Source organism: Triturus cristatus, chromosome 10 (assembly GCF_964204655.1).
Source record: "Triturus cristatus chromosome 10, aTriCri1.1, whole genome shotgun sequence".
NCBI classification, from domain to species: domain Eukaryota; kingdom Metazoa; phylum Chordata; class Amphibia; order Caudata; family Salamandridae; genus Triturus; species Triturus cristatus.
Genome location: NC_140593.1, coordinates 1,198,700,843 through 1,198,723,628, shown reverse-complemented (window position 1 = coordinate 1,198,723,628; position 22,786 = coordinate 1,198,700,843). Strand labels below are relative to the sequence as shown.

Here is a 22,786-nt window from a genome sequence, read left to right as displayed (position 1 = left end):
ACCTAATTTGATAGTTATGCTGGAGAAGAAACCAAAGATTTACAGGATCTTCATGACCCTCGGTATGCAGTGATCTGGATCTGTAAGGTAGAGCAAGACATTGTTTGCATAAAGGGAGATCATATCTTCCCAGTCACCATCTCATCGGAAACCCAGCAACATTGCATCCTGATGAACTCAATTTGCCAGCAGCACCAACACAAAGAGCAATGGAGAAAGGGGGCACCTCCCCTACCCAATTCAAATCCTTCTGTGTGCCATTCACCTGCACCGGAGTCCCATGGTAAAGGAGGCTCACCCATGCTTGGAACTTGGGCCGAAGCCCAAATGATCAAGGAGAGCCAGTAGAGAGGGCCGCACTAAGGAATCAAATGCCTTCTCAGCATCCCACGCCCAGAGAATTGCCGGTTCGTGTATATGGAGTCGCCATGACCAGACAACCGAAGAGCTGCCAGAGATTGCGATGTGTAGATCTTAGCGCCATGAATCCTGATTGAACCCATGCCACCATGCCATCTATCTCTTGCGAGAAGCGGTTCGCCAAAATTTTAGCTAGCATTTTAGCTTCCATGTTTAGGAGGGAAATTGGTCTGAATGAGGCACAGTCCCATGAGAGTTTCCCGGGTTTGTGAGTCAACACTATCAGCACTTGCCTAAGATCCCAGGGAAGCCCACCCTGCATCTGGGCCTCGCAGTACAGAGCATGCAAAGGCTTTATCACCTTGCTCTTAATACATTTCAAAAACTCAGGGGGACATAATTTGAACCTGGGGTCTTCCCACTTCTGATTTGGGTCAGGGCTTCAGCGATTTCTCTGTCAGTGATCACGGCCTATAGTGAATCCCTAGCCTCTCTACTTAGTCTAGGCACTGGGACATCATACACAAAACCATGCATGTCCTCTTCCATCTTCCAAGAGAGCGATGAGGAATAAGAGTACTGAGGTAGTGCGCAAAGGTCCGGGCTATTGCTCTGAGGGTTTCCGTTCTCAACCCCTTTGGCATGCATACCTCCGGGATCCAACATTGGCACTACTCCTTCCAGGCCAATCAGGCCAGCATCTTACCCGCTTGTTCCCCTTCTCATAGATTCTACTCTGCCTTGCTCTATAAAGTGTCCTCACTTTCTGATGAACCAATCGTCTATATTCCTCCCTGAGTTAAGAAACATTACTTGCTTTCTCCGGGTCAGGTGACTCCACATACCTAGCCTCCTTTTCCAACAATTCTCTTTCCACCTCCATCGCTTTTCAAGGTCTCTCCCTATTCTTCCCTGCCACATGCAATGTTAGCTGGCCCGCACCATTGTCTTATATGCCTCCCAAAGCACCATCGCAGAAGACACTGACCCCTCATTCTTCTGGAAATATTGGCCAGACACCTCTAAGTTGCGGTATCAAGTATCCCAGTCATTATCAGCTCCCACTGGTCCAGGAGCCAGCCGGATCTGGAACAGGGCCCTTGCACCCACAACTCTGTGACAATCTGGAAATAGTCTGATTTCCCCCTCATCAAATAGGCTTGATTTCCGTATCAAAAGCTTTGGGTCCCCGATAACGGAGAGTAGTCAGGATGTGCCAACGAAAGGGAGGCATTGGCTGCATGAGAAAACTGTATGTCCCCCACGTGAGAGGCCCGCCACAGGTCCTTCAACCCCAAGGCCCCCAAAAAGGAGCAAAGCTGTGGGTAGGCCCGGGTTCCCCTCCACCCCCGTATGTACCATTTAGTCCACCTCTCCGTGCAGGGTCAGGTTGAGGTCCCCTCTCACCAGTAACAAGGTTTCTGGATAGTCAGCGATCCATTTTCCCAGGCCCTCCTGGCTGGGCCCCTGGAGGCCTGGGGGGGTACGAGGAGGCTACTATTAGGCGCTCCCCGTTCCACACACCACCTACCGCCGCCCAACATCCAGACAGATCAGTCAGTCAGAAATAACTTTATTTAGCCAACAAAATGATGGCATAAAAAGTATTCTACAGATAAAACAATTTCCAATCTTACCAAAAAAGACACATTAAAAACAGCATTATTCTTATTACAAAGGTTATAAAAAATTCATATATACATACAGTGATTAACACAATTTATACAGTTAAAGCTTCAGTTAATTATTAGATTGATGAATTAATCGTCTCCTTTTTAAAGCAGATTAAAAGAAGGACGCCAACGAAAAACACGTAAAAGGATCAGGTAATAACTGCAGATAATAAAGGGCCACACAACACTGCCTAAAATTCATTTTACGGATAAGGGGGACAATAAACCTTTTCCTTTCCTCACAATAAAATTTGCAAAAAAACAAGAAATGCTAATCATTCTGAATAGATCGATCATCACATGTACAAAATGGCAATTCAGATGTTACATAGATATTACGAGGTAGACCTAACATCAAAGGGATATAATTCAGTCGAAATCTAACCAAAATATATCTATGTTGTAAATTAGTGACGAACGATAGATAGAATGCATTCACATCCATTTGCATTATGCTTGGAACCTCCAAGAATGCTCTAACAGTTGTCATCTTAAAATTGGAGACCTCCCTCCTTGCCTGTAATCTAGATAACAAATGTTTTTTTAAATCTTTCTTAGAAATAGACCAGCAAGTTGTGGGATATGTGAACAGATCACATAACCCAACTGCTTGAAGTGTAGATCCAACATAACATAACCAACTGATATTATTTGCACCATCGAGCTTTAAGACGTCATTTATAATATCCCTAGTTAACGAGAGAGTTTCCTTCCCCCAGACCGAGTGCCACATTAAGATGGGCGCTACACAAATTCTATCAGTTATATAAGGGACTCGCAATTCCGTATGACAATTAAAATTAGAGCATGATTTTGGCAGTGAAACCAAATTTTTCGAAAAGGTATCTTCTATAAATTGTAATTTTGGGCAATCTCTAATGCCCCAGACAGCTGCTCCATAAGTGGCAGCAGATACCGTTTTGGCTTCATAAACTTTAATTGCTTCAATAGGTTTAGAGCCTACTTTTTTAAATAAATTTAAAAAGTGCCCCAATATTTTTCTCCATCTGTAACCCCCTATTTATGACCATGCTTTGCCAGTTATTTTGGCAGTCAAACATAATCCCTAAATAATTAAAAGAATCCAAAACTCCCAACTTGCCCCTTTCAATACAGATTTGTGGTTGCTTCAGCTGCTTTGGCCCTGCCACCAAGACAAAGGACTTTGAATAATTAATTTTCATGTCCAGCTGGTTCATAAAGTTAGTATAACCCATCACTAATCGGCGGAGCGCATTACTAGTACGAGCTAAAAACACTGCGTTGTCCATGTGTTTGTTATTTGGAACGCTGTGGATCTGCCAATAAGGATTACAACACCCCTGGCCCCAGCAGTGTAGCCCGCATGTATGAGAGATTTATCCTTGCCCCTCTCAGGAAATCACAATTGGAACCCCCCAGGTGCCTTTCCTGCAACAGAATCAAATCCAGTGCTTGTCTTGTTAAGTACAACAGTACCACACTGCTCTTCAGCTTGGTTCAAGCCTTTTCACATTCCACGAGAGGATTGTAAGGGAGGTGCCCCAGGCTAGTTCTTGAGAACCTATCTGTACAATTGTCTGTGAGTGATAGGAGTGTTCTAAATCACCCCATCTCCCACTTTGTCCCCACTTCTGCTATAGCATCCGCAACTCCCTTCAACTATCCCCTCCCAACAACCCTCCTTGCCACCTCGTGCTTAGAGTATTGAACGACCCCCTCCCCCCAACACTAGAGGCACATGTCGGCCCCCAACCCAACTTTGGGTATTACTTACAATCATAACTCGTCCAGTAGGGTATTGTGTGGCCAGCTACCTGGTTCAGGCTCTGTCTGGGGAACAGCCACCCTGCTCATACAACCAGCCCACAACCCCTGAAGTCCACAGGAGTCCCTTTGCATCCTCCCATCAGGTGACCTGTCAGACGACCTCATTTGCCATCATGGAGGTGACTCTCTGGAGGTCCACTTTCTGAATGTCTGCACTGGAACTAGTCAATCTTCTGACCGTCCCAGATCCCAAACCTGGGACTCCCTCTGGTTCGCTGTGGGCTGCAGGAGGCCACGTTGTAGCTCCGTGACTGCCTTGTCTCGCTCCGTTCTTGCCTCAGCCTTCACGGAGGTCACCCTTGCCCCCCTTTGTGTACGCCGTCAGGGCCGTCAAGCCTGCCATTCAGGGGAGTGCTCTCCATGACCCTGTGGCAACGGGTGGCCCTACCTCTCCAGCCAGAACCACACCGCCTTCACCTTCATGAAGAAATGAACTGCTCTGTCCACTGACACCTGGATATGTGCCATAAACAGCAAGGCATATTTGAAGTTGAGATGGCGCAGATGTTTCTTCACAGACAAAAAGGACTCCTGTTTATGTTGGACCAAAGACTTATAGTCCGAGTAGATGCTCAGTAGGCTGTTCTCAATTCGCCCGATCCCGTGAGTTCATGCCAGTTGTAGAATATTGTCCTAGCCCCAAAACTTGAGCAAGTGGGCCACTATTGGTCTGGTTGACACTCCAGGCACCAGGGGCGACCCAAAACCCTATGCACCCTTGCCACATCACCTTTCCCCCAGCAACTCCAGAGGACAGCCATTGCTCCACAAAGAGCTCCCTCAAGGGTCCTGCCCCCTTCTCCAAGACCCCCACCAAAGGCATATTGTTACGGTGGGAGCACCCCTCAGCATCTTCCACCATGGCTTATAGGACTTCCACCTCCCTCTGCAGCCTGGTCAACCTGTCCTCATGGTCCGTCACAGCCAGTTGAAGCCAGACCATAGTTGACTCCACATCAGTAACCCTGTTGGCCAGTTTGGTGTAGTCCGCCCTCCGGAGATCCACATCAATCACCACTACCTCTATTTTATGCTCCAGTGCCTCCTTTGTGTCTCAGATGGCCACCACAGTTGTGGCCATGTAGACCTCCAAGTCCATTACATCCCCTTCCAGAGCATGGCCCTCCATGGCCCCATTTACTGGCACGGACCTCGGGTTTACTGTGTATCATTGTGGGGGATATTAGGTCCGAGCCCACTATCCTCCACCAGCTCCCCCACCAGCAGCCAAAGGTCCAAATGGCCCTCAGCTGTCTCTCTCGTGAGGCCCGCGCCAGACGGGGGAGGGCCTTACTGCCAAATCACTTCCAGCCCCACCGAGGGCCTGCTCCGCCTCCTGGCCCACCAACAGTTCTAACAGTGATCTAAGCCACTGATGTGTCCCAGGGCCAACTCCTTGGCCCCGCTGTACCAGAAGAGGAGTGAGGGTGTCCGATGGCATGGGCCCCAGCAAGCCCCAGCAGTGTGGCATCTCATAGTATTGCCCCCCTCAGACGAATCAGCACCCAGGGGCTCTTCATGTCATCTTTAAGCTCACTCCTAGATAATCGGTTCTAGCTGCGCAGTCCCACCGGCCAAGTCCACAGCACCCTCGTCGGGCTCCTTGCACTCCTCTGTGCCGTCCAGTGCCTCCTTATGGTGTCGGCCCAGCACAGCCTGTCAGGCCGCCCGATCACATTGCCACCTAGCCCGGCACACCTCGCCAGATGCGTCGCCGATGGTGCTCCAGATCAGGCTGCTCCAGGCCCCTCTGGCTCCTCTACCCCGTCCAGCACTCCTCCGGGCCATTGGCAGTCAGCAGCTGCAGAGAGTGCTCCACCACGGCCCAGCTCACCACGCCAGCCACCAAGCGGCAGAGGCTGCAGAAATGCTTCTCCACAGCTCCTCACAGTTGCCCGACACCACCCAGGACCACAATTAGCTGCACAGAGGCATGGGGCTAGGACAGAAGGCTCATGATACTCACACCAGCAGGCCAGTGGTATCAGAACTCTAGGCTATGCATCCAACCTATTGCTGTAATGTCCAAGTCAACTCCCCCCCCGCCCCCCCCCCAAGCTCTTCTTGACAAACGTTTCTTCATGCCCAGCTGTTCAGCTGTAGGTAAAAACGACATTGTCCTTGAATATTATAATGTACTAAATAGTTCTGCAAAAAATCCTGTAGTAGAAGGCTTCCTCTTATCAGAATCTCTTTGGAAATGTATAAAAGTAAGTGACAGCACATTGCTTTAATCAGGAATGTTATGGTAGTGCTTTCTCCTAGATGAGACTTTCTTTTTAACATATTTTAAGACTTCCCAGCTGAGCTTTTCAACATTGCTATTGCATAGTGCAGTGGTTCGATTCATATCACACTTTGTTTGTATAATCACAGTGTTATGGAAATAAAGTCATTCTACAGCCAGAAGTAGTCCTGGCAGGAGTTCTGTGAACCAGTAGCTCTATTTTGATGTGTGTATAGGTGCCTGTATTACAAACAGTATGTTTAAAAATATTACATAACTTACTGATTCCTCGACTTGTCTCTTGTAGGCTTTGACCTTTAATTGCAATTTGTCTGCGAGGTCCTGAAGTCTTAGGACATTCTTCTTATCTTCTTCAGACTTTAAGCAAAAGGAAAACGCACATCATCAGTGCAATCTGGTTATTCTTTCAATGACCGCAGTCTGGTAAACTTTTAAGCAAATCTAGAATACATGTAGATGTATACTCTGATGAGAACATCAGTATGGGTGAGGATGTACAACGATTAGGTACAATAAAATCTACAGAAGTTGTAGTGTTTAGATTTCTGTTGCTATTATGGTGATATGTATGTACTTGGATGTTGCAAATCCTTCAATGAGGTTAGCAAAGACCTATAAAGATGGCACAATATAATAGCTTCTTAGTCACACCGGACATGTCTTCTGGTATGAGCAGATGTAGAAGTCCAAGGCGCCTTAAGCAAATAGAGGACTTGGAGCAGGAGTACTTAGAAGGTAGTACTTTTTACATTCCAAAAACATTGCCCTCAGAGCAGTTAAAAGAAAAGCTAATATGTAAACGAGGGGAACAAAAGGTGCAGTCTAGTTAGGCTTCATGGAGAATAGCTAATTACTTATGATTACTAGAAAATACTTCAAATAGTAAATATTCAAATACCTGAAATGTCAGTTCCTTAACTTTCCTCTCGTACTTGCGAACACCCTTAATGGCTTCTACCCCACGTTTCTGTTCAGCTTCCAACTCATTCTCCAGTTCATGTACCTGAGAATAGTGTGAATAAGATAACATTATGTATATTATGTCATTAGCCCCCCACTATCTAACCAATTCGAAGTTTCAATGTATAACTCACTCTGCTCTCCAGTTTCTGGAGCTGCTTCTTTCCTCCCTTCATGGCGAGTTGCTCGGCCTCATCCAGGCGATGCTGCAGGTCCTTCACGGTCTGCTCCAGGTTCTTCTTCATCCTCTCAAGATGGGCGCTTGTGTCTTGTTCCTTCTTCAGCTCTTCAGCCATCAAAGCAGCCTTCATGAAAGCATAAAAATGTGACTTACTATAGAACAAAACAGATTCTAATGAATCACATTAACTAAAAATATTAATAAAATACCATATAAGTACTATGATAGTAAGTGACTGTTTTACTTGACTGAACTTTTACAATTACAGTTTGTATATTTGTGCAAGAACTAGTCACAACTCTGCACGTATATTGTTTTTTGAGAATTCCATAAATTTTTTTACTTAATTCCTTAGTTTCAATAAGGAACCTACATCGGTAATGGCCTTCTTGGCTTTTTCTTCAGCATTCCTGGCTTCCTGGATAGCTTCCTCTACTTCGCTCTGGAGCTGGGCGCTGTCACTCTCAAGCTTCTTTTTGGTGTTGATCAAACTTGTATTCTTAAAAAGAAAGAAACATACATTCAACATTAACCTGTGAGTAAGTGGAAAACCTCCAAGTTCATCATTATTTGCAAACCGCACTATACCTGACAGAAATGACATGTGCAATGTGCTCTTTGCAGTGGCGGCTCCTCCGCTAAGGCGGAGGAACGTCGTCCCACTTAAAGGAACAATAACATGAAAATAATTTGACGTTATTATCATGTTATTTGTTCCTGCTGCGTAGCTTAGCAGGGCGGGCGGGCTACTCTGACGACAGGAGCAGGTGGAGTGTTGAGCTCACTTTGTCTCGAGCCGGCCAAACATTCATGAGCAATTTACATGTTCTCCACCTAGGTTGTTCTGCAGCCTGGGTGGAGAACATGCCTAGGCTCTCACTGCCTGTCTGAGCTCCAAATCACGGTGCTCAGACCAATCACAACGCTGCATTGCAGCGTTATGATAGGCTCTGGGGAGCCTGGGTGTGCTTCCTGTTCTGGCGAGTGTGAGGGACTACGGAGGAGAGATGCAGCAAGAAGGTACTTTTTTATTTTTTTACACCCGATTTTCCCCCATCATCTCCCCCCACCTCCTGCCCTGTCACCCCCAATCCTTGCCAGCCTCCACTGGCTCTTTGCACCCTTTATACAAATATTTTTCTTGAAGACCCCATTGTTCGTAATAAGATGTTTATATATATCATGAAATGTATATATAAAAAGGTTCTACCTGAGAATGGAGGAGCTGCAAACGTTCGCTGGCATCAAGAAGTTCGTGTTCAGCAGATTTACGAGATCGTTCTGTCTGTTCAAGAGCAGCTCTTAGCTCTTCAATTTCTGCCTGCTGCAGATTGTTTCTACGTTCAATAACAGCCACCTGCTCCTTCAGGTCTTCTTGTCCCCTAGTAGCATCATCAAGATGTAATTGGGCATCCTATAAAAAAAAACATGTTATGACTTAGCTATCTTTAGCCAAAATGAAAGGAAGAACACCACTTTTCTGCTGTTGTTACTATCAAAGTACCTTGAGTTGACCTTGTATGTTTCTGAGCTGCTTCTGTGCTTCTGCAGCCTGGCGGTTCGCATGGCTGAGCTGAATCTCTATTTCATTAAGATCTCCTTCCATTTTCTTCTTCACCCTCAGGGCATCATTTCTGCTTCTGATCTCAGAATCAAGTGTGCTTTGCAGAGAATCTACAGCTCTCTGGTTGTTCCTCTTCAGCTGTTCAATCTCCTCATCTTTTTCTGCAATCTTCCTGTCAACCTCGGATTTCACCTGGTTCAGCTCAAGTTGGATTCGCAGGCTCTTAGCTTCTTCATGTTCCAATGATCCCTTTCAAAACGTAAAAATGTACAGTTTGAAGACCATTTAATCATTGCTTAGAATCACAACAATTGAATTGTTTTATTGTTATTAACATGTCTGTTTTACATACTTCGGCTTCTTCCAGGGCTGTTTGGAAGTCACTCTTTTCTTGTTCAATCTGTTTTTTTGCTTTTTCCAGTTCATGAATAGACTTTCCGGTTTCTCCTATCTGTTCAGTAAGATCTGAGATCTCCTCTGGAAAGATATAGGTATATAAAGGTAGCTTATTTCTAAACAAAGACGCTATTAACCTTTGAATAATCAATATTAAAGAGGTCTTTAATGAGATACATTTTTAGGAGAGATTGCTATGCTGACATTCCCCTGCAAACAATTTGTTAATGAATAATTTTTCTTTGTATACCCGAAATTAAATTGTGTCTGCTTTGAGATATTCAACTGATTTCTAGGAAATTTTAAATAGTATGACGTTTCTCATCTGTAGTGTTGATAAGTAGGCTTCTCTAAATATTTTGAGTTTGGCTTCTAAGTCTTGTCCATTGGACTCCAGAAACCCAATGGCCTTTTCCAGGCTTATTTTAGACTCTATCTAGTTAACCTTCCACTATTTAGTTGATCACAAACATATTCTTTTGATTCATTTATGCCTCAAAAAATAATGAAATGAAAAAGATATTTGATAAAGCGCACTGCGGCCAAGCGGCTTCCTGGCGCTAAAACCTGATCAAGACTCACATAAATCAGACCGAAGGGTTAGGGAGAGAAAGCCTGAGAGAAGAGGAAGGTTTTTAAAGCTTTACGAAAATGGGAATAAATGGGAATAGAACGAATAGAAAGGGGGAGACTTTCCAGAGCTGAGGGGCCAGAACCAAAAGGCGAGTGCCCCCGGTTCTGGATTTACGAAAACGAGGGATGTGCAAGAGAGACAAAGAAGAAGAGCGAAGGGTGCGACAGGGGGCATAAGAAGAAATGAGAGAAGTGATGAAAAGAGGGGCAGAACGGGAATGAGCCTGAAAGGCTAGACAGGCCAATTTAAAAAAAGATCGAAAGTGTACAGGAAGCCAGTGAAGAGATTTGAGTGCAGGAGTGATGTGAGAAAATTTAGGAAGGGAAAGAATAAGGCGAGCAGCTTGATTTTGAATGGCCTGAAGTCGGCGAGATTGAAAAGCAGGAATGCCTACATACAGGCCATTTCCATAGTCGATGGGGGAGATGACAAGAGCCAATACTATGGTTTTGAGGGCGTCAGTGGAAAAGAACCGAGAGATCTTCCGGATGAGACGAAGGGACAAAAAACAAGAAGAAACGACGGAGCTGATCTGACTATGCATCGAAAGGTCATGGCTGACTTTGATGCCAAGAGTACGGACAGAGGGGACAGGTGAAGGTGGGGGACCAAAAGAGGGGGGCCAATGTGCAGGGGACCAAGGGTTAGAGGGGCCACCCGTGAGGACAAGTTCCGTCTTGTCAGGATTGAGTTTCAGATGGTTGGCGCTCATCCACTCAGAGATAAAAACTAAAGTAGAACACAATTTGGGAAGGGAGTCAGAAGAAGAGGATAAATCAAAGATGAGCTGAAGGTCATCGGCATAGTTATATACAGAGACCCCCAGCTCAAGAAGGGAAGTAATAAGGGGTTGGATGTAAAGATTGAAAAGTAAAGGGGAAAGAGAGGAGCCCTGGGGAACGCCACAGGTAACCGGGCGGGAGGGGGCCGAAAAGCCAGAGAGATGGACCGCCTGGGACCTATCCCGAAGAAAAGACGCTATCCAGGAAAAGGCCACACCCCGAATACCAGCTGATCTGACACGGTCGAGAAGGATGGAATGGTCGACCGTGTCAAATGCAGCGGACAAGTCGAGGAGGACCAAGGCTTGAGGAAGATTGAGATCGGCTTTCGCTTTGAGCTCATCCAGAACCGCGAGGACTACCACCTCCGTGGAATTACCCGGGCGGAATCCGGCCTGGTGAGATGCCAATAAGCCATTCTGCTCGACATAGGAGGAGAGGCAAGAGGTGACATGTGCTTCAAGAATTTTTCCAAGATATGGGCGAAGGGAAATGGGACGAAAGTTAGAAAGAAGAGAGGGATCCAGGCCAGTTTTTTTAAAGATGGGAAGGACAATAGCAGATTTAAAAGAGGAAGGGACAGAACCCAAAGCCAAAGAAGAATTGAGAAGAGCAAGAGGGGGAGCAGAGCAGCTGGTGAATAAGATTTTGAGGATACGAGCTGGCGCACAATCGGCAGGAGAACCTGACCTGATTTTGGCCAGGAGTTTAGAAAATAATTCAAAAGAAATGGGAGGAAAGGAGACAAAAGAAGAGAGAGGAGGAGGGGGGGGGAAGACAAGACAAGGTTGGGGCACAGGGGGAATGTGGGCTTTTATCTTCAAGATTTTGTCAATGAAAAAATCATTGAGTGAGGAGCAGAGGGTTTGTGAGGGAACGGGACCGGGGGTGGAGCGATCAGAAGTGGCTAGAGCGTGAACCAGGGAAAATATTTCCCGAGGCTTATTGGCAGCCAAAGCCACTTTCTCAGTAAAGTAAGCGGTTTTGGCTGCAGTGATCGCTTTTTTGTATTCCGTGAGAAGAGATTTGTATTTGACGCGCCGAGATGGACTGTAGTTGCGTCTCCAAAGGCGTTCCGATCGCCTAAGATCGAGTTTGAGCACTTTAAGCTCGGGAGAGAACCACTTGTGAGCGTCATGGGGACGAACCTTTTTGACCTTTCTGAGCGGGGCGACTAGGTCGCAAGAAGAAGCGAGCCAAGTGCCAACGGTCTCAGCTTGGGAGTCAAGGGGAAGGAAGGTCGTTAAGAGCCGGGGCAGAAGAAGCCAGAGTGAGCGTGAGGGCGTCGAGGTCAATCGAGTTCCAATTTCGGGCTAAGAGATTTTTAGGAAGGGAGGGCTTAACGGCCATGCCCAGAGAAATGGAAAACGAGATATTAAAATGATCCGACCAGACACAGGGGGAAATAAAGAGAGAGGAAATATTAGAACAAGTAGACCAAATTTGGTCTAAAGTGTGGCCCTGAACATGAGTGGGAGCTGTGACGTAGGGTGTGAAGTTCAGACAGTGAAGGGTGGCAGAAAAATCTTTAGAGGAAGAGTCTTCCCTAATATCACCCGGCCAGAAGTTAAAATCGCCGAGCAAGAGGACCGAGGAGTTGTTGACCACCAAGTTGGCCAAAAGGTCCTGGAGGGAAGAAACAAAAGAAGGCATAGATTGGGGGGGGCGATACACGAGAACAACTGTGATAGGCACCAAAAGATTGAGTGAGCGGGCCACCAGGTAATCCACATTGGGTATAGGAGGATAAGTAAGAAGTTGAAATTTAAGAGAGGAGCGGATGAGCATCGCCACTCCTCCCCCGGCTTTGCCTCCCGGGCGATCAGCTCGAAGGGCATAATGAGAGTCGGGGAGGATGGCCAGAAGGTCAGGGAGAGAGTCAGAGGAAAACCATGTTTCGGTCAGGCAAAGAATGTCAGGGGAGTCTGTGGTCAAAAGGTTTAAAAGGGCCGTCTGATGCTTGACCGCAGAGCGGGTATTGAGAAGATGGACAGAAGCAGTGGTGGGAGCAGGGATAGGGGTGAACGGGCGAGGAATAGGGCAAGGAGTGATAGGTACCGGGTAGGAAGGGGGAGAAAAGAGGATACCATGTGAGTCGAGGAGCTGCAAGAGGGGGAGAGGCGGGGCGAGAGAAGATGACAGTGCTGTGAGCTGGGCAGCCGAATAAGCCACAGCAGGGGCAGAGTGTATAGTCCCTAGTCCCGGCCCGTCGCGGACGGGCGCAGACGGGCTTAACTTAGGCGCAACTTCGGCGCCAGAAACCCAATGGCCTTTTCCAGGCTTATTTTAGACTCTATCTAGTTAACCTTCCACTATTTAGTTGATCACAAACATATTCTTTTGATTCATTTATGCCTCAAAAAATACTGTATGTAAGCTGTGCACAAACCCCAGGGTCACTAGCCTCTTATTCTGTCTGAGATGTTAACTCTGTTCAAATCATAGCCCTACTGAGTTTGCTTCATTCAACCATGGACACATCATTTAAATGGTCTACAACATTTTTCAGAAAAGTCTCTGCAATTTGGTAGAGAGGGTTTATTACAATGGCAACCAGTCTGACTTAGAAGCATCCTTCAATGCTAACTCAGAAGAATAAAAAATGTTGGGCAGTTTCTATCCCAATTCTAGAATAGTTAATTCAAAGATTGCATTATTGATGATTAAAAGAAACTTGAATGTGATACATATATAGTTCAGATGTTGCTATTGCACAAATGAAAAATAATATTAAAAACTAAAAAAGACTTTGGGTCTGATTTCGATGTCGGTCGGAGTTGTCTCCGACCAACACCGTTTCAGTGTGGGAACCACCCGACCATAGGTCGGTGCATCCGCACGCCTGATTATGATGTGGCAGCGCATGGTGCGGTCGCAAACTCCCATTTCTCTATGGGAGCTTGTGCGTCAGGTGGAAACCTGCAGCACAAGCTCCCATTAAGAAATGAGTTCATGAAAATCCCTGCAACGTGTGGCAGGCACCTCATGGTGCCTGCCACACAGTGCAGGGATTCTCAAGAGTGGACCATAGGTGACCCCTGGGAGTAGGGGGCCCTGCTTGGGGCCCCCAAAATCGCTTTCCGACAGCCTTTCCATGTTGGAAAGGCTGACATGGAAATGGTGTCAGAAACAAAGTTCATAATCCCGACAGTGGAAACACCTTCCTTAAGGGATTATAGGCCATTCTTGAGCCCTTCGGAACCGAGTCGGATTCCGCAACCGGTTTAGATTCCGACCGCCGTCGTTCTAATGCGGTGGTTGGAGTTTCAACCTACAATGTCGGTCGGAAAGCCTCCGGCCAGCTGTTGGAGCCTTTCCGACCAACATTGTAATCAGGCACTAAGTATTTTAACATAGACGGCTTAATCACCTATAAATCACAAATATGGTTGGCCATTATGTTAACTAAATTTTTGTGAGTATTAAGATTGGTGAAATTGTTAACAGCTATGAAATTGTTAACAGCTATCATTTCTTTGTATGTTGAGTGACCTGAGCGTTATTAACATATACTGAGAAGCTTACGTTGCAGGTTCTTATTTTCACGTTTCAAGGTTTCAAGGTGATCCAGAGACTCCTCATACGCATTCTTCATCTTGAACAGTTCAGTACTCAAGGAGCGGGTATCCTTCAGAGTGGCTTCTAATTCAGCTTGGCCTTCCTCATACTTTTGTTTCCAGTCTGCAAGGACCTGTGAAAAAAAGTATGCAGTGTACTTAGTGAACCTGCACAAAGTAGTTGAAATGCTTTCTATGAATCTTTGTGTCAGGTGTTACCTTATCGAAGTTCCTCTGTTTCTTGTCAAGAGCTGCAGCAGCACTGTTAGCTCTCTCAACATCGACCATGAAGTCCTCTACTTCAGATTGTAGTCTCTGCTTGGTCTTTTCCAGAGATGCACACTTGGAGTTCACTGCCTCAACCTGTTCCTCAGCTTCCTGAAGTCTCTGAGCCAGCTTTTTCCTAGATATTTGGAAGAACCAGATTATTATACAGTGAAAATAGCTCAGCTATAACACATCAAAATATATTGGCTTATTCAACTCAGCATACTTGGCCTCTTCCAGTTCCTCTGTCCGCTGAATGGCATCAGTTTCATACTTGGTCCTCCACTGGGCAACTTCCCCATTGGCTTTGGACAGAGCACGCTGGAGCTCAGCTTTAGCTTCTTGTTCTTCTTCATATTGCTCACGGAGCAAATCACAATCATGCCGAGCAGATTGCAAAGCGTGTGCCAAGGCGTTCTTTGCCTGTGTGGATCAAAATGTAAATACACCTTCACAGTATTAATACTGTATGACACAGCATGTCTGTTTGAAAGAGTAGAAGTGCTGTGTTTTTTGAATGACATTTGTTCAACAATAAGTGTGAATTATGTTGTTACGTTATGTAGAATTGTAGAGCGCACTATCACCCGGGTGGGTATGCTGGCGCTGAGCAGGCGTGAGTCTAACCAAACCTAATGCCTAGAGGGGACTATTCGAAAAGCCAGCCTTCAGCTTCCTGTTGATTTCAAAATGTGTGAAGAAGGCTCTTATGTGTAGTGGCATGTTGTCCCACGCTCTAGGATCAATGTAAGAGAAGGCTTGACTACTGGATCTGGCTTCTCTATGTGTGGGATGTGTTCAGGTATGGGACCGGACGAGGGGAGGAGTCTGGAAGGTTTGTGAAAGCAAATGCGTTTGTTGAGGTATGCAAGGCCAGTGTTATGTAAGGCCTTGGAAGTGAGAGTGAGGAGTTTAAATTGTGCTAGTTTGTGAATGGGAAGCCAGAGGAGTCCCTCCGGGTGTGGTGTGATATGAATATGCTGGCACATGCATCAACAAAGACTTTTGCGATTCCTTAATTGCGATTTTTAACGAATCGCAATTAAGGAATTGCAAAAGCCTGTGCATGTAGGAATCGCTATAAAAATAGCGATTCCTACAAATTCCTTAATTGCGACTCGCAAATTGCGCGTCGCAATTAAGGAATGCCGTCCCATTCATTCCTATGGGCCTCCAGGTCCATAGGAATGAATTGGAGATTGCATGAGCAATTTGCGAGTACCAGTAGATACTCGCAAATTGCTCATGCAATTTCAAGGGTGCATGGGTGTCAAAATGACACCCTATTGCACCCCTGAAATTGATCTGTGCACATATGTTGCACACACACATGCTCTAAGGGCATGTGTGTGCGCAACATTGGCATGTCCCAGATGTACGAGAGTGGGGGTGGGGCTGGAGCATATGCTGTGGTCATGCCCAGCGATGGGTCTTTACTGGAAGGAGGTGGGGGATACCCTGAATGAGGTGACAGAGCGGCGGCTGGTGTTTGATATGGCCATTAGTATACTGCACTGGTTCCCCCACACGCCCAAGAATAAGATTACGAGTAAGTTCATAGATATGGGACTTATACTGGCAAAACGGGAAATCACGAAACGTTGGAAAGCAACAGTGAGCCCCACCAGTAAAAGATGGAAAGGTGAATTTCTCAAATGGGCCACCAGTGAGGGTGCACTGCGTTATCAGTTGTCGCGCAGGCGTAATGATGATAAGGCGCTAGAGGCGGCGGCTGCATGGGAGATGCTAGTGCAGGCACTACGAGATTATGAGCCACATGACGATAGAGAAGGGCAGGCCATGGATGGGGAGATAGCCCCGGAACAAGATGGGATCATCGCACAGCTTAACACATAGTTTTTCCTTGGCATGTAGGATACATAAGAACAGAGACGGATACCTGCGTTGCTGGTGGGGACTGAGGGAGGGGGAGGGAATCTATACTTTTCATGGTGGTTAGGGGTAGGTTTTAGTTAGGGAGGTTTTTGGTTTATTCGACGCATGGCTCTGGACAGATGTATGTATATTCGTACTATGTACTGTATAACTGGCGGGGGGCTGTTGATTATACCTCAGGGATTCTGCTGATAAATATTGTGTGCAGATTTGTGGGTGTCTGTACAAAAACTCAATAAAGTGCGTGTTAAAAAAAAAAAATGTGTGTGCGTAGCATGAAACTTTGAAAAATGCACAAAAGTGTATTTTTCAAAGTTTTTGCAAATTACCATGAAGTTCAACTTCATGGTAATTTGCTCCCCCTATTAGCGAAATCGCAAATTTCTTCACTTTGATGCATTGCATTTAAGGAATCTCAATTTGGGATTCCTTAAATGCAATCGCAATTTAAGGAATCGCAATTTAGAGATTCCTTAAATTGCGATTTTTGCATTTGGGATGATGCATCCCAAATGCAAAAATACCGGTCGCAAAGGGGCTGATTCTGAGAATCTGCCCGTTTGCGACCGGTTTTTACATTGATGCATGTGCCTGATGGTGTGGAAGGTTTAGAGTGATTCTGGCTGCTGAGTTCTGATTAGTCTGCAGTCTTCTGGTGAGTTTAGCTTTAGATAGTTGGTCTTCATCCAGTGGGTGATTTCAGTCATGCAGGCATTGAATTTGATCAGGGTATGGGCATCTTCTCAGTGAGAGAGAGAGAATACGTTTTGTGTGCTTAGCGTAGGAGAGGATGTTGATGTTGTGAGAATGGACGAAGCTGGCTAGAGTGATCATGTATGCGTTGAAGAGGGTCGGGCTCAGGGAGAATCCTTGCAGAACTACGCAGATGAGGTCACAGGCTTTCAAGGTGTATAATGCCAGGCTGACTGACTGGGTCCTTCTAGTGGGGAAAGAGCAGATCCGTTGAAGTGTGTGTCCTTGGATCCTAATGTCGTATGGGTGTTGGTTGAGGATGAGGTGCGGTGGGGTGGAAGACCGGGTCAAATGCTGCAGAGAAGTCCAGGAAGATGAGGGCTGCTATGTCTCCTCTGTCCAAAGTCATGTGGTTCATGTATCAAAGAGCAATCATATAGAGCAATCTATTTCGATATGTGATGATCTGGTGTGACACAAGTATGTGTAAACAAACTTAAATGTTTCTCAAATTTTAATGACTTGATATGCTTTTTATCATGGGCCTCTATCTGTTTGAAAGCAAAGTCTTTACATTGGGCTCATGCTTAAGATAAGATTCAAGGAAATTTGGACTCAGACAGCAGCGACTAGGCCTATATTGATTTTCTAATGTGCCCCTACCGTACTTGTAATCCTTTGCTTATCCCTGATGTACAGATTACTATCATGCTTCCTTTAGCTTGAGGCGATCATACTGCTCGATTCCTCTCAGTTTTTCATTTGAGAGAACTAAGATATGCGCCCACGCTGCTTCTGCCTTAATGCATTTTGATATACACTGTTACAGAACAGTATAATTTCCTAACAATGTCAATAACCTATGGGTTCTTGTTCTGTTTGTATCCCTAACAGGTTCTCCTATCCCCACCTCTCTGGACCTGATCTGTCATCAAGCACTAGCCGTCTTGTGTTTCCAGGTAAACAGTTTGAAAGACTTTGGCCAGTGATGTCCGAGATCTTTCTCTCAGGCTTTCTCAGTTGTTGACTAATTTTTTATTCCTTCTATCTGAACTGAGCGCCCAGTGAAGCCACTTCACTGTCATACAAGAATCTCACTAACTCATCCACTCTATTTGGGTTGGCTTCCTTAACTGCGTGAAAACGTAGTTTGCATTCCATTACCTGAACTGACGCGGATGAAAAGGCGGTGGTGCTTTGAAAGGGACGTATGCATGTTCTGGAGCTCCATTAATATTGTGTCTAAGTTCCCCTTATGCTACTATTTCCATAAAATGCATCTTATTCATTGCAATTGCTGTTTCTGTCAGCCAAATGTGGCCTTCAATATTCTGTGAAGACATTTGCTTGGGGCAGAGTTTTAAAAGTCGAAAATAAGGTACCTTTGTTTCCTCTTCCAGCTGTCTCTTCAGCTCTTCTGTCTGCTGAGTGAAGGCTTGTTTGCCTCTAGAGAGTTGGGAGATCAACGATTCCTTTTCATCCAGCTGGCGAGAGAGTTCACCTTTAACAAACAAGCAAGTCATGTAAGTACCTTTAATGTGAATTTTTAATGCTTTCCTGAAATTTTTTTGTTTCTTCTTGGGGTTCCTTCCCTGAGGTTGTGCATATGCAGTGATTATCACACCAGGAGCGTGAAACTTTGTATAACTCACTGTCGTAAGGAATGCATTACATTAAAGATAATTGTGAGGTGCTTTGAGAAGAAAGCTATCAGTCATACATGGTGAAACAGGGGATCCATATTGCTAAATATTCCTGTATGATTCTCGTATGTATTACTCTATAACTTTAAGGATATGTGCTGTAAATCAACAAACATTTGTGTAAAAATTCGTACCATTTTCCGTCTGGAAGCGTGCCTTCTGAGTGGTGAGGTCATTAATGAGACGCTGATGCTCGTCATCTTTAGCTTTAACCTCACTGAGTTGGTCTTCCAAAAGGCGACTAACCTTCTCAAGGTTGGCCTTTAAAAACAGATTGCATTGGCATTATAATCCATAACTGAGTAAAACTTCATTATCAGAAGATTGCATTTTAATGTCTCACCTTAGACTTGGAAACATTCTCCATGTTGCTGGCAAGGTCATCGATTTCCATCTTGTATTCACTCTTTTCTTTCTCCAACTTCTGTTTGACCCTCTGCAGATTGTCGATCTGTTCCCCAAGTTCTGCAACGCTGTCAGCATGCTTCTTGCGAAGGGCAGCAGCAGTAGCTTCATGCTGAAGAGTTGACTCTTCCAGATCTCGCCTCATTTTCTGGAATTCTGCTTCACGCTTCTTGTTCATTTCAATCTGGGCTGAAGTGGCTCCACCAGCTTCTTCCAGTCTCTCACTGATTTCTTCAAGTTCCCTGGAGAGATCAGCCCTTTGTTTCTCAACCTTTGCCCGAGCTGCACGCTCTGCTTCAATTTCCTCCTCTAGTTCTTCAATACGAGCCTCAAATATTAAAATATGAAATCCTATAAATGGCAATCTAATGATAACAGTATGCATTTCAGCCATGCTAGTTCACTTAATGAAGTACATATATTAAATGTAAGTACCTGAAGCTCTTTGATTTTTTTCTGCAGCTGGGCTCCCAGAGATTGTTCATCTTCAATCTTGCTCTGAAATTGATTTATTTCAAAGTCTTTCCTGTTTTTGTGGAAAATGTGGTGTTATTTTCAAGTAATTTATATAACCGTAGGATTTTGACAGTAGAGCTTTAGGTCTATTGGTTTAAACATAACAAAATTTACTTTGTTAACACAAAATAAAATACAAAATAAGAAAAGAATAATAATACACTAAAACACTATATAACTTCAATGCATATACATTGAATTGATGCTTGCTTCAACAATCACCCACTAACCCTGCTTCTGCTTTGCCCCCACTTCCTGTGGTCTGTGGCAGCCTGGCAGCTAGTGACTTGCCTACTTTGGTGCCTTCACTAAATTCTTTCTCACCATGCAGACTTTAAGCCCTATCTTTTCACCCTGCTGTAGTCTATAGCTCTCTCCTCCTTCTGATCTGCCGCTCCCCTTTCTTACTTTGTGCCAGGTTAGCCATCATTACATACAGACTGGTAATGACGCTGGAAATTCCAGGTCCAGTAGCTACAGTTACAAACCTTAATGTTACCCCATTACAGGCTGGACCCTGATGATCCACGTAGAAATGTGCAAACCCAGTTGAATTTGATTTAACACACCTATTCCCCTGTTTATTCTTCACTCCTTACAGTATTTTTGCCAAGGAATTCCAGCTGCTTTGACCAGCTGATGTCCTTAGGGGGAAATGTCAGTGCTATTGGGATTACCATGTTACTCGTAATCCCAATGGTCCTGGTAACTCATGTTTCCGGGCCCATCAAAGGTTACGAACAATATGAATAAGTGCATTGTGTCAGTGGTAGCATGTTGTATTTTTCCCAGCACCTCTGCTTATCTGCCTATCCTCATCTCTTTCCCCCCACCCAAAATCCTCTTCTTAAACTATCTCTGAACCTTCCTACATAATATAGCCAGCATGATGTTTCGGTGGCCACAGATTGATTTTATTGTGTTCCCCCTACCCAGCGCCTGCTGTCGTCTTTTTTTCTGCAGCCGCCACAAAGATTGTCCTTTACTTTTTTTTTTTACATTCTAACTACAGCCATCATCTGTCGAAGAAATGAAAATCAGGCCCAATGAAGTAGATGGCATTCCAAGGTGCATATATTGGATTGCAATCTAACTTACTACAGCGAAACTCATTTTTTGGAGTGTAATCCCTTGTACATTTCCAGCGGTCAGTATCTGTTCTTCTGGCATCTTGAACATTTCCAAAACAAATATATATATTTATAAAACATTAATTTAAACCACGTTCTTAGCCACAAGAGGACTATTCAATTAATTGAGACTGTTCTCAAAGGGGTGGGACTCACACACCAACAAATGAAATTTTCTTCATCTTCGAGATGTGATAATCACACCCATCGAGTGAGACTGTTCTTCCAGGTGTGAGACACACAAGGTTAGCGAGACTCTGTCGTGTCTCTACTGGTCCTGGTGCTACCCTTCTTTGTGCATGGAGCATGCTGTTTTTGACTACGATTATTTGTCAGCTGAGCTCCGTGGACTCCTCTTCTGGTGTCTTTCTTTCTCTTGTACTATCCTCTCTCTTCCCTGGAGTGTGCTTCCCCTTCTGGTGTTTGTTGTTTTGCCCTGTCTATTGTGCCCTGTTTAACCTGTCATTCATCTCCGTGAGTTCTCTCCTTTTGTCCGTGGCAGACCTCTGCCTCCAGGAGTCCGGACTTTGTTGTGTTGGAAACAGACACATTCAAAGACACACTAGAAATGTAATGTAATCAATATGTATACTTTTCATTAATGAAGTACTCTCGAAATTGATGTCTTCTAAATATATACATTTGTTTTGAAAGTTGCCAGTAACAACAAATAGTTTTTTAATAAAACAATTTATAAAAAAGCTACAAATATTCATCATTGAAACTGAAACAAAAACATGGTTTTAGGAATTAGGTTTTCTCTGTTGACACTAACTTCTTCAGTTTTTCATCGCTTTGCTGCTTAGCATTCTCAAGATCCATTGTCGTTTCCTGGGACAGCTTTAGGTCACCCTCAAGCTTCCTCTTGGCCCTCTCTAGGTCCATGCGAAGTTTCTTCTCTTGTTCCAAGGAGCCTTCAAGCTGTGTATTGATAAACATGTTGGTTAATTGATGCTATTCAAAAAGATGTTCTTTCTTTAATACTAATTACTGAACAAAATGACTACTTAACTGGAGAGTTTTGAAAGAGCTACACCTATTATTGGTAAATTCCATGTACTGGTTCAGCATTATAACAAGAAATGTGTTGAGGTTTTCTCTATTATTTCTCTTTTCATGGGCACTTACATCATCTACTTGCTGTTCCAGCTTAGTTTTGGCTTTTGTGAGAGTGCTGACTTTGTCTTCCTCTGCCTGTAGGTCATCCAGGGTCTGCTGATGGGCCTCCTGGAGTGCTTTCTTCTCCTTGGAAACCTTTGCAATGTTTTCATCAAGTACCGCCATTTCCTCTGTGAGGTTTTTCACCTAAATCACACAGATGAGTAGCTGTTATTTTAATTATTCTTCAATTTACTATGTTGATGTTTAGATTTAAATCGAACTTTATCACATTACCTTATTCTCCGTGGCATGCTTTTCCTTCTCTACTTTGGCAAGAGTAAGCTCAAGGTCATCGATGTCTTTCTTCAGCTCAGAGCATTCGTCCTCCAGTTTCCTCTTCTTGGCTGTCAGCTCAGCATTACTTTCCTCTTCGTCTTCAAGTCTTTCTGTCAGCTCTTTCACTTTACCTTCCAATTGGATTTTATTTTTAATGAGACCTTCACATCTTTCTTCTGCGTCTGCAATGTTTTCACTTTCCTAATTTAATATTACAATAAAGTAAGTTTAATTAATTTTTGTTTATAAAAACTTACTCAGTCATCCTTGAAATGTATGAAATTTCACCTACCGACTGAACCTGTAATGCAAGATCATTTTTCTCCTGCATAAGGGAAACCATTTTCTCCTCCAGTTCCTTCTTCCTTGCTTCAGATTTTATCAGAGCTTCTTTTGTCTTTTCAAACTCTTCTTTCATGTTCGCCATTTCCTTTTCTGTTTCCGCACTCTGCAGAAGTGGCTTTATCTTAAAGTAAAGCTTCATCCATGGCCATGTTTTGACATTCATGAATGACCTGACATTGTACTGGATGGTCATTACAGATTCTCTGTTTGGGGTTGAAACAAAGAAGAAA

The 22,786-nt window shown here is 44.6% G+C and overlaps 1 protein-coding gene across 2 annotated transcripts in view; it reads right to left on the bottom strand.

Annotated features, from left to right (window-relative positions):
* LOC146797038 (myosin-4-like) overlaps nt 1-22,786 on the bottom strand; it is a 58,735-nt gene that overhangs the window by 5,213 nt on the left and 30,736 nt on the right. For both annotated transcript variants that reach the window (XM_085629644.1, XM_085629643.1), the window contains 18 exons: nt 22,504-22,759; nt 22,170-22,412; nt 21,903-22,079; nt 21,550-21,695; nt 19,564-19,654; nt 19,067-19,456; nt 18,858-18,984; nt 18,403-18,521; nt 14,658-14,854; nt 14,384-14,567; nt 14,133-14,298; nt 9,148-9,272; nt 8,736-9,044; nt 8,442-8,645; nt 7,605-7,730; nt 7,185-7,355; nt 6,989-7,093; nt 6,352-6,447 (listed from right to left, as the gene is read on the bottom strand). In XM_085629644.1, coding sequence (XP_085485770.1) covers nt 6,352-6,447; nt 6,989-7,093; nt 7,185-7,355; nt 7,605-7,730; nt 8,442-8,645; nt 8,736-9,044; nt 9,148-9,272; nt 14,133-14,298; nt 14,384-14,567; nt 14,658-14,854; nt 18,403-18,521; nt 18,858-18,984; nt 19,067-19,456; nt 19,564-19,654; nt 21,550-21,695; nt 21,903-22,079; nt 22,170-22,412; nt 22,504-22,759 — 3,232 coding nt within the window. The remainder of the gene's footprint in view (nt 1-6,351; nt 6,448-6,988; nt 7,094-7,184; nt 7,356-7,604; nt 7,731-8,441; nt 8,646-8,735; nt 9,045-9,147; nt 9,273-14,132; nt 14,299-14,383; nt 14,568-14,657; nt 14,855-18,402; nt 18,522-18,857; nt 18,985-19,066; nt 19,457-19,563; nt 19,655-21,549; nt 21,696-21,902; nt 22,080-22,169; nt 22,413-22,503; nt 22,760-22,786) is intronic.